The sequence below is a fragment of the Martes martes genome (assembly GCF_963455335.1).
Source record: "Martes martes genome assembly, chromosome: 11".
Classification (NCBI taxonomy): Eukaryota; Metazoa; Chordata; class Mammalia; order Carnivora; family Mustelidae; genus Martes; species Martes martes.
Genome location: NC_137899.1, coordinates 37,703,714 through 37,722,699, shown reverse-complemented (window position 1 = coordinate 37,722,699; position 18,986 = coordinate 37,703,714). Strand labels below are relative to the sequence as shown.

Sequence of the window (18,986 nt, the reverse complement as noted above, 5' to 3'; positions counted from 1 at the left end):
ATCAGGCTCTCTGCTCAGCAGGGAGCCTGCTTCCTCCTCTCTCTCTGCCTGCCTCTCTGCCTACTTGTGATCTTTGTCTGTCAAATAAATAAATAAATCTTTAAAAAAAAAAAAATTTAACAAGAACTCATAGCACTCAACACCAAAAAAAAAAAAAAAAAAAAAGAAAGAAAGAAAGAAAAAAGAAAAAAAAGAAACAGCCGAACAATCCAATTAAAAAAATGAGCAGAGGCCCTGAATAGACATTTTTCCAGAGAAGATATATACATGACCAAAAGGCACATGAAAAGATGCTCATTATCACTCATCATTAGGGAAATGCAAATTAAAAGCTCAAAGATATATCACCTCCACTTGTCAGAATGGCTATTTAAAAAAAAAAACACAAACTAACAAGCATTGGTGAGAATGTGGGATAAAGGGAACCCTTGTGCACTGTTAGTGGGAAGGTAAATTGGTGCAGCCACTATGGAAAATAGTATGGCACCCCTCAAAAAATTAAAAACAGATCTATATGATCCATTAATTCTACTTCTGGGTATTTACCTGAAGAAAATGAAACACCGATTTGAAAAGATATATTGCATCCCTGTGTTTATTGTTGCTTTATTTACAATATGCAAGACATGGAAGCAACCTAAGTATCCATCAACAGATGAATGGATAAAGTTGATGTGGCATATATATATGTGTGTGCATGTGTCTATATATGTATATGTATATACATAGATTTATATGATGGAAAATTACTCAGCTGTAAAAACAAATGAGATTTTGCCATTTGTGACAACACAGATAAGTGAAATAGTCAGAGAAAGGGGCACCTGGCTAGCACAGCCTGATCTTGGGGTCATGAGTTTGAGTCCCACAATGGCTGTAGAGATCACATAAATAAATAATATTTTTTAAAAAGTCAGACAGAAAAAGACAAATACCATATGATTTCACTTATATGTGGAATCTAAAAAACAGAACAAACAAACAAACAAAACAGAAACAGACTCACAAATACAGACAACAGACTAGACTGGAGGTTGCCAGTGGAGAGGAAACACAGGGCAATGGGTGAAAAAGGGAAAGGGGAGTGAGTAAGAGGTACAAACTTCCAGTTATAAAATAAATAAGCTACAGGGATGTGGAATATGCCACAACATAGGGAACAGAGTTAATATTACAATAATTTCGTATGGTAACTACAATTACTATGGGAGCCATTTATTATGTATATAAATGTCAAATTACTATGCTGCACACCTGAAACTAATAAAATATTCTGTATCAACTATACTTCAATTTAAAAATAATGAATAAAAATAATTTTTTAATTATGTTCAGTTAGCCAACATCTAGTACATCATTAGTTTTTGATGTAGTGTTCAATGATTCATTAGTTGTATATAACACCCAGTGCTCATCACAACACATCCCCTCTTTAATTTTTAAAAAAAGAATATAGCCATTATTGGGGGGGGGGGGACAGGGTTGCTTTCATATATAAGCCCCAAATTTAAAGTCACAAGGCCAGATTTTCTGAATTGCAAGTTGTGATTTTAAATTGAGATACTTCCCCTACAGGCAACTTTACATAGTATAAATCAGGTACTAATTTATTTATTCAACCCTGGTTAATTATTTTCCTGATCAGATTACTAATAAGTATATTCCCAGCTTTTAACCACATTAAACTTTTGAAATGTCAAAGTTTTTACTCCCATTTGCAATTCAAAACAGTAATCTGTTCACTTCAGAACATGAAGTTGTCTTTTTTTTTGGTATTAGAAACCTACAATATAACAAAACTTATGGAATACACTGAGTCGCTGACCATTCATAATTTTCCAAATCCTCAAACTGTGGACCAATGAAATGACAATGATATCTAAAACAATAAGAAAAAGGTAACAGCATGGCATATATTTATTAATAACACATAAAGAAGGTATTTCCTAATGTGGCCAATGTCTACATTAGCTTTTATCACCTAAATTAAAAATCACTACTGCAGCATTAATTTCATCAAATGAATATATGTAATTATATAGAATTCGAGCATTTGTAAAAAGCATTACTTGGAATATGAAATAGTCTGTATAATAAAATATTTATTGTGTTTAATATGGAAATCTTATGACGATCATTAATCCTAAAATCTCAATATCATTTTCCTAGAGACTTAAAGGCCACTAATTAAGGTATTCAAACAGATTTAAGATCTTAGTAATATGAAAAAAAAAATGGAGAAAAACATAACTTTTCAGGTTTTCTAGGTCATTTACACTGTATTTTGTTATGCTATACTTCATTATATTTATAAAAATACATAAGCATGTGAGTTGCAAGAAATAAAGTATTAATAAGTTTCAAAAATGATACATAAAAAGTTAACCTACCATAATATTACTTATTCTTACCTCTGAACTGTAATCATCTGCTGTAGTTGAAATCTCACTTTCTGGCTAAAATAAAAATAAAAACCAATTACATTAAGAGCTTCCCCACCACCAAACATGTTACTTTATTTACCCATTACTATTAGTAACATGTGATAGAAAATTCACATAAAAATATCACTAAAAAACTAGTAAAAATTATTCAAATATCTTAAAAAATTTTTTAAGTATGTGAATTTTATTTTATTCATTTTTTTAAAATTAAGCTCTATGCCCAACCTAGGACTTGAACTCACAGCCCTGAGATCAAAACATCACATGCTTCACCAAGTGAGCCAGCCACATGCCCCTAAAACTTTAAAATTTTCACTCTATGAATCACAATGGCTAACTAACACATCTGATATTTATCATAAAGCATTTTTCTAAATATAAATGTATCAAGAGGCACTTTCACACAGGGTCTTATATACATTACAAATCATTTGTAAGACAAAAGAACTAAATAAGATATCACCCTTCAAATTCTTATCTCTCTTTTAAATAAGAGAAACTCTTAAAATGTTACTCAAAAGAGTTCCAATTTCTTCAAAAAGAAAAATCACTGGCATGCCTGGCTCAGGTGGTAGAGCGTGAGACTCTCGATCTTAGGGTCGTGAGTCCAAGCCCCACACTGGGCTTAGAGATTATGTAAACAACAACAAAAAGTTTAAAAAAAATCACCAAATCTTGATGCCAGAAAAGTAGTAACAACTTGAAGAAAAGTAACAATCTTTGTTGTTATTAACGCCTTTGCAGCTTATAAAACACTAAGACATTCCTGTTTCATTCTTACACCCCTGGGATTTGGGTATGAAGTGAGTGGCTTTTCTGAGCTTCCCTCAGTTTAAAACCACTAAAAAGTTTCCTCAAGGAGGAAACTTAAATTTTCACTGTTTCCACTGTTCACCCACTCATCTAATCAAAAATTCTCAATTTACAGGTGAGAAAAGAGACCTAAAGATTTCACCTTTTCATTCAACAAATATGAACCATTACTGTCTCCTTTACCATCTATACTTAAGGAAATTTTATTCATCACTCAGTACCAAACTCTACCTCGTCTCTGATGTAGGAAGTGATGCCTATTCTAAAATTCTGTCACAGGGCTTCCTAACTTCCTAATCTTCTTTTAAATCTAAAATACTTTCATGACATCAACTCTCATGGTTGATTCACTTATGCCTTTTAAACAGTTATAGTATATTGTGTACTAAGAACTGTGTTACTTAGGATGAAATGGTGAACAAGACACTCTTTGCACTGGAAATGCTATAACTCCAGTGAGAAGCCCAAACATTGATTTGTTATCCAGAAAAAGGTAACAAATACATCTGCAAACCACGTCAAACACCAGAGTTTTCATATCATATCACTATACAATATATCATATCATCCCAGATTTCAACAAACAATTACAAGATACACAAAGAAAAAGTATGGCCCACATACAAAAAAAAAATGGTAGTCAGTAGAAACAGTCCCTGAGGAAACACAAATATTGGACTTAATATACAAAGACTTTTAAACGAGCTATTTTCAATATAGTCAAATAAGTGAATAAAATTAAGTCTAAATTCCTAAAGAAAAGTATAAGGATAATGCCTTACAAAATAAAGAGTATCACTATGAAAGAACCAAAGAGGGGCGCCTAGCAGGCTAAGTGTACAGATTACTTTAAAAAAATTTTCTTCTTAAATAATAAAATTTTTTTGAAGATTTTATTTATTTGACAGAGACCACAAGTAGGCAGAGAGGCAGGCAGAGAGATGGGAGGAAGCAGGCTCCCCACTGAGCAGAGAGCCGGACATGGGGCTTGATCCCAGGACCCTGAGATCAGGACCTGAGCTACAGGCAGAGGCCCAACCTACTGAGCCACCCAGGCACCCCATAAAATAATAAACTTTTTTAAAAAGTAAAACAACAAATGGGAAATTCATTAGAGGGGCTTGACAGATCTGAGGAAAATCAGTAAACTTTAACATATAGTTTAACTGAAAAGATTAAAAAAGAATAAAGAAAAATGAACAGAGCATGAGAATCTGTGCAACAATATCAAACATACTAACATGCATAATAGGAGACCCAAAGGAGGGGACAGAAAGGAGTAGACAGAATATATGAGGATATAATGCCCCAAAACTTCCCAAATTGGATGAAAAACACTAAACTACATACCCAAGATGCTCAAAAAATTCTAAGTAGGAAAATCTCAAAAAGATCGCCTCTTAGCAAATCCTTAACACCCCTGACCTTTTGAATAAAGCTCAAATCCTATATATTATCTAAATCTTAGTTTCCATATAAATATACCGAGGTACAATCCAAATTATAATTATCTGTCTCAACCACCACTCTTTCTCCTAAGCATCCCAGTTTTCTCTACTCCTGGTTTTAGTTGCTATCTCCATCCCACCCACAATTCCAATCCACTTTTAAATTGCCCCGCCTCATCTTAGTCTGGAAAATTATACCATTAAAGAGAGGAAGAACACTAGCTTTTACTTTGGGCCTTCTATGGGCCAGGTGCAATCTCTGCCTCTCACCATCCCATCCCCATCATTCTAATATATTTAAAACTAAACTTCCTATAGTTTCCAAGTCACATCATAACTTCATGTTCTTGTGGATGTTGCTTCTTTATCACAGAGGTTGCCTTGCCTACTTCTTTGCTGATAGCTAATACTGATTTAGCATTCCCCCAAATCGTGGTACTCTAGGGTACCATACGCATTTTTGTTACCATAGCTGTAATCAAAATACACAGACTATCTTACATCTGCCTTCCCCACTTGACTGACTTTCCTAAAGGACAGAGAATGTCACATTTACCCTTGTATCCTTGGTGCTGAATCCTTGATGTTATTACAGTTGTTGTACTACAAATGTTTATTGAATCAAGCTCACAGAAATTGCACAGGGTGATAATGAGTGTTGTCATTACAACTTTCCAGTTAGAATTCTAATTTTCAAAAAATCTAGATGAATACTTACTTCAACAGAGAAGACCTCATCACGTTTGATTATTGTGGATTCAGGAGTCACGGCTGTTCCTACCCTCTGAGAACTATTTATGTACATTTCATCACTCTGTGAGTGCTCAATATTCAAAGCATGGTATGTTGACACATCATGTTTGCTGCTTGAAGTTTTCCTCTTTTTTTTCTGCTTCTTAGAAGGATTCTGCCCATCAGACTGAGCTTTCCTTTGTCGAAACTGGGCAAGCTACAGAAAAAAAGACATTGTCCTTATCATTAGAGATACTTTTTCTTTAGCACCACTGTGAAAAAAGCAAGCATCTTTGGAGTCATTTTCTTTATAAGATCAAACCATTATTAAATGATAACTAAATAAAGGACAGGTGTTATAGTCCTTGATACAGCTACTGAATTGCAAAGAAATTAGGTACTTCTTTATAACTACTATTCAAATACTAAGAAGAACTGAAAATGTCATGTCTAAAGAAAAAAATTAGCCCAGAGTTGAATAAAATAGGGAAAACAGGTACTCTCACTGCTTGGTGAGAGTATAATCTACTTTAGATTATACTATTGTTAGATTATACAAAATTATACAAAAATATAAGAGGTCTAAATGTGTTTACCTTGTGAAATTTCTGGGACTTCTACTAATTTGTACTAAACGTAATTAGTCCATGCAAAAGATTTAGTTTTACAAATGATCACTGAAGCCTTATTTCTAATGGGAAAAACACTGAAATAATTTAAATGTCAAAAAACAGTGCTTCCTATCTCCTAATCACTTTTGTATCATCATAAGGATTTCTGCCATCTCCTAATGCCATGTATACTTATCATTAACTTAACATGTTTTAACTAGTGAACTTATCTAAATTTATTTTAAAAGGAGACTTTCTATTCTGGTATAAATTAAAAGCCAGTATCACTTGTGATTTCCTTAAAGAAAATCGTAAACAGAAATGAATGTAATGAAAACTAACACTACATTATTAAAATTTTAGTTAGGTATTACTGCTGAAGGTGATGAGATAAACAGGCAAGTGTTAAAGGAATATAAAGGATATGCGAGCATCAAACAGACTTTTGGCTAACTGTAATTAGATTGACTAAAAAAAATCCTGGAAAAGTATTAACTTCTTTATGATACTACTCACTATTATTTAATATTGGATCAGGCCATCACCTAAAATATCTTAAAATATCTTGTCACCAATATCTTGTCACCTAAAATCAGAAGTATGCATTACATACTTTGGGTAACACTGGATTAACTCAATTAAAATTATGTTAATGCAAACAATTTTAAAGATGTTTATATAAAAAGTATATATGGAAAAATAATAAAGATGTTTATGACACAGTGGTATATATAATATTGCAATAGTATCTTTTATTAATAAAAGGAAAATGGTGTGCATCTCTTTCAACTAAGACAAGTAGGGCTCAGTCTCATAGCCTTCTAACTAGCTTGAATTTTAATAACATTATGCATATAGGCACAGATAAATTCTGGAAGAATACAACCACAAATCTGGTATCTCTATAGAGCGGAGATCATAGGTATTTTTCCTTATGCTCACTTGAAATTTCTTTTATGCAACACATTTTCTAAATTTTATATGAAGTAACTAACCACCAATTCTTAAATTTAATTTGAGCTGCTTGATCACTGAGAGAACAAAAGCATAAGAATAGGTGTAAGCTCCATTGTGCCTAAAAAACAGGAAACCTACTACCAGCATATTAATTATATAACTATTAGTTAGACCAAGCACAAAGATGGCCAGTAAATTTCTTATGATATGAAGTATTAAAACAGTCTTAATGATGCTGGTATCATTAACTATCAAAATATGTGACAAATAACAGAACTTAGAGAATAAAACACAGCATATTTTATACTTATTTTGTCTGTTGCAGGTGAAAAGGATACAGCTATGCAGTAGTGATTACATAATAAAGACACCTAACTCATAAGTCAGAAATATCTAATCAATCACTGACCTTGTAAAATGTAAAAAAAAATATATCACATTAAAAATTTTCCCTAGTTTATTTAGCAACTAGCCTGTTATTCTACCTCATGTCTGCTTAAGGAACAGATGCAAGACCAGTTGCCTCTATTTGTACATTATTAAGCTGCTGGAATGCATTTAAACTACTTTGGAGGATAGTAAATTCATTCTTAAAAATAAACCAACTGAAACACTATTATATATTATCTGAAAATAGAATCAAAAGTCTAGGCACATCATTTTAAAAAGATCCCTCAGAACACAAAACCAAGAAAAATACTAATAATGACATTATTGATATTTAAGTTCAACTTCAGAAACTTCTTAAAATTCCATGTTGTCTGTGTTAGAAAATATGACCAGAGAACATAGAATATAGATAAAAATGAATATTCTGTTTAAAATTCCGACTTGTTGAATTATATACATAATTTATATTTAATTATTTTATGTACAAATACCTAACAAAGGAGAAAACTAAAGCTGTATTTTTAAAAGTTTGATTTTTTAAAAAACACCTCTGAGACAACAGTCCATTACTAAATGAACCCAAATGAGAAAGTTATTGATAGTGAATAAAAAGCAGAATGGTTCTTGGGGTGCCTGACTGGCTCAGAGGAGCATGTGACTCTTGATCTTGGGGTCATGAGTTTGAGCCCCACTTAGGAACAGAGATTACTTAAAATAAATAAATAAAAATTAAAGAGTAGAATTTTTTTATGGTGCTGAGAATAAATCATTTCTAAGGACATAAAATTACCAAGACCTTGTTTTAGGCCTTGTACTGATTATACAAAGTCATACTATTTTTTTCAGAACAATTAACTGGAAGGTAAACAGCATGAGGGTAAGGACTTCTGTTCTGTTCAATGCTATATATTCAAAGTCCGGAACAGTACTAAAAAAATACATGTTGAGTGAAAAAAGATAACTTATCTTTTTACAGAAAAATCACCACTAAAAACATCACTTTAAGCACTGTTCCAAAGAACCAGACAATTAAGATATGATATAACAGGCATATCTAATTCTACTATCTAGAAAAGTTTCATGGTCTTGGAATTAAAATCGGCAATTAAATGAATCAAAACACAAAATAATCCCTCTCATCATCTCTTTCTCCATCAGGCAAAACCATACAAAGCAAGACAAAATTAATTCTCAAAAATAATGCCCACAATAGCTTTTTAGCAAGAGTTCTATTTCATAAAAATATACATAGAACTATACAACACCAAAAAAACAGACTAAAAATGAACAGAGGTTCTGAATACACGTTTCTCAAAGAAGACACATAGATGGCTAACAGATGCATAAAAAGCTACTCAACATCACTCATCATCAGGGAAATGCAAATCAAAATCACAATGAATGGCTAAAATAAAAAACAAGAGAAATAGAAAGTGTTGCTGAGGATGTGGAGAAAATGGAAACCCTATGCATGTTTACTGGGAATACATATTGACACTGCCACTGTGGGAAACAGTACAGAGATTCCTCAAAGAAATGAAAATAGAATTACCATATGATCCAGTACTTCTGCTACTGGGTATTTACCCAAAGAAACTGTAAACACTAATTTAAAAAAACACACAGACCCCATATTTATTGCAGCATTATTTGCTATAGCCAAGATACAGAAGCAACCTAACAGTTCATTAATAGATAAATGGATAAGAAAGATGTGGTACAATATACAATGGAATATTACACAGCCATAAAAAATGAGACGGTGTCAGTGGCTTAGTTAGGTGGGCATCTGACTTAATTTTTGCTCAGGTTATGGTCTTGGGATGTGGGATCAAGTCCTGTGTCAGGCTCCGTGCTAAATGTGGAGCCTTCTTGGGATTCTGTTTCCCTCTCCCTCTGCCCCTACCCCCATCTCTCTCCCTCTCAAAAAAAAAAAAGAAAGAAAGAGAGAGAGAATACCATTTGAGACACTGTGGGTAGCCTTGGAGGGCATTATATTAAGTGAAATAAGTCAGACTAAGAAAGACAAATACTATATATTTTTACTCATATGTGGAATCTGAAAAACTAAACAAACAGAAAAAAGAGATAAAAAACCAAGACTCTCAAATACAGAGAAAAAATTTGAGAGGGGAAGTGAGTAGGGAGATGGGTGAAACAGATAAAGGTAAATGAGAAAACACTTGTATAGGCATAGAATTGTTGAATCATATTGTACAACTGAAACTAATAATGTTAATGATACTATTTATTTTAAAAATAAATATATAATGCCCAGAATGGCTTTTCAGCAAGAGTTCTATTTCATAAAAATGCAAGAGGTGTAAGATCATAACATAAGTCTAATTCCTTATACCTATCTGAGCTATTTTTATTTTAAATCTGAACAGTGGCAAGCTAGCAGATAAGCAAAAATCAGAAACTCTACTCAATTAGCTAATCATCTGATATTGAAATGATAAACTTTAAATTACTGGGAAAACATTTATTCTAAAACATGCTGAAAATTCAGACTACGGCCATCTGTGTTTGTCATTTGGAAGCCAATTATAAAAATGTTAACATATGTAAGCACAGAAATAGTTGCAAGATTTACTGGAAAGATATCATGTCCACATACACTTGTCTTTCAAAACTAATTCAAATCTCAATATCTTACTCTGACCAGAACATAAATAAATGACTAAACGAAAATGATAATTTACTCCTTAAGTTCAATATTTATATTGAATATTTATAACTTTGTATGTAATCATTCTCAATAAAACAAAGAACTTAAAAAATACTTTATAAAAACATGCCAAGTTTTTATAATGGTGCTTCAAAAAAACTACAAATTATAACCTATTTATCAATTGTTCACCGAGTTTTAACAATGTGCCAGGCCCTGTGCTAGACACGAATCAAAATATATGGCCCTACTAATAGGATCTATTAGTCAAGGCCAGCCTATCACATCACTGAGTTGTGTGAAGCAAATAAGATAAAAGTTAGTGTACAATTTCATAATCAAAAGTACTCCTACATATCTTTAAGGAGGTGGTAATGGGAGCCTCTCATAGCCTGATTTTCTCCAAGTCAGTTTTTTTCAATAAAATTTTTCTTTTTTTTTAAATTTAAATTCAATTAGCCAATATATAGTAGTACATCATTAGTTTCAGATGTAGAGTTGAATAATTCATCAGTTGTGTATAACACCCAGTGCTCATCACATCTCGTGCTCTCCTTAATGCCCATCACCCAGTTACCCCATCACCCTCCTCCCCTCCAGCAACCCTCAGTTTGTCTCCTAGAGTTAAGAGTCTCATGGTTTTTCTCCCTCTCTGATGACTTTCAAAGGCAGCTTTTTAGAAGAGGTGTGGGGGTTGAGTTTTATATCTGTGAGGGTATCTTGGCATATGACAAGTATTACATAGTTTATTTATTTAAAAAATATTTATTGACTGCCTATCATGTATCCAGCACTGTGCTAAAGGCAATACAGGGAGTAATGAATCAAATAGATACACACCATACTCCCATGAACTGTAATTCAGGTTGGAAGAACAAATTAAACAAATATAGATAAACACAAAAATATATCATTTCAAGAGATAAAAAGTACCTTGAAGATAAAGTATAGGTACCAGAGAAAGCCTACTATGGAGAGATTTAATTTGGTTGGGGATGCTGGGAGAAGTCAGGAAATACCCCACTGGAAATAAGAATATGGAAGCTGAGATTTGAAGACAAATATGAGTACTTGCCTAAGATCATAATCAGCTAAGTGGCAAAATAGAACAAGAACACCTGACTCCAAATCCAGTATTTTTTCCATTATACCAATTTATATTCTGTGCACTGAGTTCCCTTTTTTCCTTCATTTGTCATTATACTTCAAATCCTAGGACACTAAGTTCAAAGTCATGCATACATGAAATCACCAAACCAAGAAATACTTTTTTGACAAAACTGGGGGAAAAAACACACCCACAACAACAACAACAACAACAACACACACACACACACACACACACACCCCCAAGAGAGAACACTGTAAAATATTTTTAAAATGCTATCTAGTCTCTCCAGTTTCCATAAACAGCTGTAAGTTGAGCCATTTTCTATGTTTTTGCTGTAGAAAACTTAAGAAATCCTAATTAATTCTAATTACAGTGACTATTTGTACTTGTCAGTGCTGCCTTTAAACCTTTTTAATATTCCTTAATGAATGCTGCACAAGAATGTTGTACAAACTTACAACAAAACTCCAGGGGCCTAACTATGGAAACAAAAAGAAGATTACAACAGTTGACCCAAAGACAATTTGTATGTAGGCCAACTGAAAAGCAAAGAAGACAAAAGCAATATTTTCTAACACTATCACAAACTACTGGAAAATAACAGTGCCAAAAAGCCCCCAAAATATCAGATATGGAAAAGACCTCAGAACTTTACATTACTGAGCTGTAAATCTTACTTATATCCTATAACCTCATTCAATGTAGATTTTTTATTAGTTTTGGAACACTATGTTTAAGAAGAAAACAGATCCTGCACTCTAAGGAATCATCTTAACTTTGCATATTTTAACACATTTCATTGTATGGCACATAGTAGACACAAATATTTGTTGAATGAAAAATAATATTTCAAAAAGGATATGGATTACATATGATAGAGTACCAAATCATTATGTGTCAAAAGAGTCTAATAAGCTAGCTTTGTGACACGGTTACCAAACCTCATAAGCCTAACTGCCAACACTGACAGGCCATTACATCTTCACTGTTCACATGCCATCTACCTCTGTTTCATTTCACTGTCACCTCAGTTATTAACAATAAACAGTGAAAATAATGGTACTTTGCCCTAATCTTATCTAGTCTCTCCATATTATGAAGCTTAATCTCTTTAAAAATAAATAAATAAAAAGCAGTGTACATACCATATGAAGGAGAATCCTTAAACCAAGTTGTATCTGTAACAAATACTATCTCTCTCAGCAACATAAATACACACCAGTTTATTACTTGAGGTTTCATTTATAAGCCACAGGTTATAGACTATTACTCCTTCTGATACATGTATCTTCTTTTTGCAGGAATTCTCAATTTAATAATGGAAGAACTGCTACATCTGGTCAGTTCAAAGGCCACCCTTTGATGGGTCAGGTATCCAGTGTCCATCAGCAGCTCTAAAGGACATCTGTCAGAGATCACTTATGTGATATAATGAGGTATGTAATAAACACACAAGTATCAGTTTTTTTTTTTCACTTCATTTTCCTCTTCCTACCTAATTCCCTCACACAGTTACTACTCCCCAAGAACTGAATAGATCTTGGGATCAGATCACAATCTCTGCAAGTATCTAAGCCCTTCGCATGTGCTGTGTATCAGAAGATGGACAAAAGGTAACACAGTAGCAATGTCTGTAACAACAAGAAAACTGGAAACAACCCAAATGTTCACTGATACTGGGGCAAATGCCAATAATGGAATACTATGCAGGAGTGAACACTCTCTACATGACATTGAACATAAAGCAAATCACTAAAGACTGCTTGCAACATGATACCATTAAGTTCAAAAATAGGAAAACCAACAAACTATATATATATAGTGTACATATACACTATACATACACACACACATATATAATACAGAAAAGCAAAGCAATGATAAACAAAATTCAGAATTGCAGTTACCTGAGGTGGTAAGGAGCTGGGGTTAGATTTTCAAATGTATTTGAATGTATTTGAATGCGCATATTTCTTAAGTTGGGTAATAAGTATAAAGTTAGGGTTTTTGTGTTGTTATTGTATCTTGGTTTTTTTAAAGATTTTATTTATTTATTTGACAGACAGAGATCACAAGTAGACAGAGAGGCAGGCAGAGAGAGAGGAGGAAGCAGGCTTCCTGCTGAGCAGAGAGCCCGATGTGGGGCTCGATCCCAGGACCCTGCAATCATGACCTGAGCTGAAGGCAGAGGCTTTAACCCACTGAGCCACCCAGGCGCCCCTATTGTTGTTTTTTAATCATTTATCTTTTTTTTTAAGTAGGCTCCACACTGGGTGTGGGACTTGAACTCACGACACTGAGATCAAGACCTGCTGAGATCAAGAATTGGACACTTAACTGCCTGAGCCATCCAGGGGTCCTTACCTATGCATTTCATATTTATCCTTTCATAAGTAAAACTTAATTAATTTAGGTATTTCTAAAGTATGCAGAACATCCTTCTGAAGAAATCAGCCAGTGCTCCTACCATTCACGACACCCAAGTCTCTCCTGCCACTATAGTTTGAGAAAAGAAGTGAGTCAATTCAATTCTTCTCCTGGAATTAGGGAACACGGAGGCAAGAAAGATGTCCAGAAAAGAATAGAAGGGAGGTGCATCTTACATGAATGATATAACCATATAAATCTATAAACATCCCTAAAATCAACCATAAAGTACAATTTACACAATAAACCTACTAGTCATGTTGCAGATTCAAATACTCTTCTCTGCTGTTTTCCTCCTGACATATATCATCCCTATTTCTTCAGTTACACACTAAGGAAAGTAGCTGGCACATGAGAGTTCATAATGTACACACACTCAGTGTTGCAGAATCACAAATAGTGATGATGTTATTGGATCAGTAACTTTACTACATATTGAGGATCTTTTAAAAAATAATGAGTCCTGGGGTGCCTGGGTGGTTTAGTTGGTTAAGCGTCTGATTCCTGGTTTTGGCTCAGGTCGTGATCTTATGGGTCATGAGTTGAGCCCCACGTCGGGCTCTGTGCTCAGTGCCTGCCTGAAGATTCTCTCCCTATGCTCCTCCCCTCCCCCCACACTCTCTCTCTCTCAAATAAATAAATCTTTTAAAAAAATAGTGAGTCCACAGGCACCTGGGTCTGGGTGGCTCAGTCGGTTGGGCGTCCGACTCTTGATTTCAGCTCAGGTCACGATTTCAGGGTTGTGGAATCCCTCTGTCCCAGCTACCCGTGCACTCACTCACCCTTTCTAAAACAACAACAACAACAACAACAAAAGTAAGTCCTGGCTCCATGCGAGATATTCTGATTTCGGGATGAAGTGTGACCTAGGATTCACAATTGTTTGAAGCTTTCCAGGTGCTTCTGTGCAACAAAGTTTGGGAACCACTATGCTAGATGCTTATTCTATGAAGAGAGAGGCTCCCAATACTTAAATAAATTTTCTCTCCCCCTCCTTTTCTTGTTTAAAAGTGTATATAGTTTCAGCTCAGGTCATGATCTCAAGGTCCTGGGACTGAGCCCCGCATCGGGCTCTCTGCTCAAGCAGGGAGCCTGCTTCCCCCTCTCTCTGTGCCTGCCTCTCTGCATACTTGTGATCTCTGTCTGTCAAATAAATAAAAAAAATCTTTTTTTCTTTTTTAAAAAGTGTATATGTGAGAAACAACCTCATTAAATAGGACAGACTAGGGGATTCATCCCATAATTTTTGGTCATGTGTAAACTGATGTATAAGTGAAGGAAGCTGATCTGCAAAAAGAGGAGTATCAGATACTGTAAAAGATAAGAGATGACACAGAGAACACCACTGATTCCAAATGCCTTTTCAGTTTCCCAAGAGGCCCAACTATATTTCATTTACCTTCCTCTGAAATCTATCTTTGTAATAACCCTCTATTTTCTCTCCTTCACTTAAATAATAATAGGTTTTTGAAAATAAAATAGCCCAGGGTGCCTAGGTGGCTCAGTTGGGTAAGCATCTGACTCTTGGCTTTGGCTCAGGTCACCAACTCAGGGTCGTGGGATTAAGCCCCATGTTGCCCACCTCCCCTCTCATCCACTCAGGAGGGAGTTTGCTAGAGATTCTCTCTCCCTTTCTGTCTCCTTCTGCCTCTCCCCCTGCTCATGCACTCTCTCAAATAAATAAATAAATCTTAAAAAAAAAAAAAAAAGATAAAAGCACTACTAGAATTAGGCTACTTGAATTTATAATTAGCTATATTATTCAAATCAGTATTTTATAATTTTTTAAAAAATGGTTTAACTGCTTCATCTATATAGTAACAACAGAACTGTCACTGGCAGTATGTATACTGGCAGTATACATACCTACTGGACTATAGGATTTATTTTTTGGAAAGGAATAACCTCTTCAAAAGTTAAACATATCAGATATGTATTCTAACAGTCTTCTGCTACTTTTAGGATAAAATCCATACCACTTTAAATAATACATACAGCTTCTCATGATCTGATCCCAGCCTATTTCTCCAATCTAATTTCTGCTATGTAGCTTGATTCTCTATGCTCCAACAAGAGAGAAGATGATGGTGGGTAATACTTCCTGAACTCTTTTCATAGTCTGACAATATTCTAAGTGCTTTATAAGTATTAACTGAATTCTCATAATAAACCCAAGGCAGGTACTATTACCATTCTCATCTTCCAGATGGGGAGCAGGGGCACAGCGAGGTTAAGTAACTTGCCTAAAGTCACAAAGCTAAAAATGGCAGAGCCATGATTTGATCCCACATAGCACGGTCTAGTCTAGGCTCATAACCACTACAATTATATTGCTTTTCACAACAACCAACTCTGAAAAATTAGGTAGCACACACAAACTTTTCCTGATTCCCATTCATTCCCCAATCTGGAATCTACACTTTCCTTTCCAATCAACTACTGCTAAAGCTAATGGTTACTTTTCAAGTCTCCTTCATACTTGATTTCTCATTTTTGACTAGTACTCCCCCTTACTTGAAACTCTGTCTTCCCTCAGTTTCACAAACAACATCATCTTCTAGCTTTGCAAAGTTTGTGTCTCAGCATCCTTTGCAGATACTTCTTCAACTGCTTTTTAAACATGGGTGTTTCCACAGGATTCAACTCTCAGTCTGCATTAGTCTTCTTCCTGAGTGAACTCCTCACTCCCAGTGTCGCTAGTATTTTTAAACCAAGTATTGATCTCTAGCATGGGCTTCTGTTTTCCGCTCCAGATACACATTCAATTTTACACTGGGATACCATATAAGCACCTCCAACTCAACATATCTAAAACAAACTCATCTTTATCTTACTCAAATATGTTTCCCTCCAAATATGCCCACATTTCCCATCTCAGACACCCATTTCACTTCTCTTCCCCCACATATGTTCATCTTCCTTATCTCAGAGATTAGCATCCAACTTCTTTTCAGTTGCTCAAGTCAGAGTAGAGTCATCTCTTGCCTTAGCCTATTTGGACTGCTGTAACAAAATATTATAGACTTAGTGCTGTATACAGAAATTTATTTCTCACAGTTCTGGAGGCTAGTCATAGTTGTGGAAGCTAAAATCTAAGATTAGGGGCCAAAGATTTAGGACCTGGGAAGAGCCCACTTTCTAGTTCATAAATGGTCATCTCTTTGCTTTAACCTCACATGATGGAAGAGGCAAGAGATCTATTTTTTATAAGGGAACTAATAACATTCATAGGGGCTCTGCCCTCACGACCCAATCACCTTCCAAAGGGCCCACCTCCTAATACTATCACCTTGAACGTTGGGATCTCAACATAAGAATTTTGGACAAACACAAACATCTTCCTTACCCTTTACAACCAATTACCAAAGCCTCTCAATCATATCTCCTAAACACTGACCAAAGATTTAAGAGCCTGTGTAGGACTGAAGTTAAGAACACAATCTCTTTGGTCAGACAGACTGGGTTTAAACCCTTACTCTGCCACTATGACACTGTGCAAATTAATTAAATTAGTTAATTAAATTAAAAACTTAACCTCTCCAGTTTTCCCACCTATAAAATAGGGATAGCAACAGTATCCACAGCTCTTAGAACAGTTGTAAGGATTAAAGGTGGTAATAAATACCCTTAGCATAAAGCCTAGCATTCAAAAATACTCTTTAACTGGTAACTACTATTACTATCGAATTCATATTCTTTCTTCCACTGTCAAACTTCCCACTGTCCAAGTGAGCGATAATGAGGTAGGAATAGAAGTATGGATAAATGAAGAGATATTTAGAAGGTAAAATTAGCAGAATGTGGTGACTGGTTGGATCTGAAACATTAAGGAGAGTGCCAGGGAAACCAAACAGAATGTGAGGTAAAGTGGGCCTGCTTTTACTGGGTAGTGAATGGTGTTAAAATGAGAAGAAAAAGGCTAAGTATGAGACACATATTTTGAATTAAAAAAAAAAAAAAAGAATGGGATTGGGTGCAAGCTTGCAAGATTTAGACCACATAAAAATCTAAGTGAACTGTACTCCACAGTAACAATCATAACCCTGATGGCAACTTAAAATAGACACTATACTGTCCATGAACAGAGGATGAAGGAATTTTTCATGATATAAAAGAATCTACAGATTTAAACAAATAACCTAGGCAAAACTACTTCTGGGACAATGAATGGTATTAAATCCATCTGCAAATCAATCAAAACTTTGTGTAGCATACAAGATAAGCATTATGTATGCTAAGAATATTCTGGTGATTACTACCACAAAAACACTAGAAGTAAAAGGGAAGTCAAAATGACAACAAAAATATGTTATACTAGTAAAATACTGTGCTCACATATGAAAATGACAGGCCTTTTTCTTACTGAACAGGACTTAAGTTATTTTGTTCCCACAGTGAAAACAGATTGGTAATAACCAAGCCAAAAACCCAACAGGTGCTCTTTTGACCAACTGCATATACTTGTAAAACAGCTGGCCATGGAATGAAATGACTCAATGGCCCACATAGAAATCAAACTTCCTTATTAGGCTCTTATCAATTCACTTAGAACCTATTATTCAAAGCAATAGTTTAAATTTTGGAAGAGCCCTTTTAAAAAGGGCTCTTTTTTAAATTTTTAAATTTTGGAAGTCTTAAAAAAAAAAAAAGCAAGATGGAAGATAATCCTACTGAGATGTATGGTTCTCTGTCTACCCCTCTCTCCTGTCCACCTGAGCACATGTATTCTCACTCTCTGTCCCTGCGTACAGAAAAAATGCATACAATATCTAATATTACATATATAACAATTGGCAACAACCCAATTAAAAAATGGGCAAAGGACTTAAATAGACATTTTTCCAAAATAGACAAATGGCCAAAAAGTACATGAAAAGATGCTCAACATCCTCAGTCATTAGGAAATCACAAATCAAAACACAAGGAGATATCACTTTCCACCCACTAGAACAGATATAATAAAAAAAAAAACAGAAAACAGTAAGTGTTGGTGAGTATATGGAGAAACTGGAACCTTCATACACTGCTGGTGTACATGTAAAATGGTACAGATGCTGTGGAAATCCAGTTTGGCAATTCTCAAAAAACACAGAATTACCTTATGATCTAGCAATTCCACGCCAAGGTATATACTCAAGAGAAATGAATACAGGCACTTTCATGCGAATGTTCACAGCAGCACTATTCATAATAGCCAAATAGTGGAAACAGTTCAAATGCCCATCAATGGATGAACAAAGTACAGTAAATGCTACATACAATAGAATATTATTCAACCATAAAAGGGAATGAAGTATGGATGCATGGATGAAAAAAGCCAGCCAGTAAGGGTCAAATATTATAGGATTCCATTTATAAGAAATATCTGGAATAGGTACACTC

General features: G+C 34.6%; 1 protein-coding gene across 1 annotated transcript in view; it reads right to left on the bottom strand.

Moving 5' to 3' along the window:
• The window catches only part of AKAP9 (A-kinase anchoring protein 9), a 187,950-nt gene that overhangs the window by 124,215 nt on the left and 44,749 nt on the right, over positions 1–18,986 (bottom strand). The window contains exons 3-4 of the mRNA XM_080818398.1: positions 5,424–5,654; positions 2,412–2,456 (exon numbers count right to left, since the gene is read on the bottom strand). Coding sequence (XP_080674524.1) covers positions 2,412–2,456; positions 5,424–5,654 — 276 coding nt within the window. The remainder of the gene's footprint in view (positions 1–2,411; positions 2,457–5,423; positions 5,655–18,986) is intronic.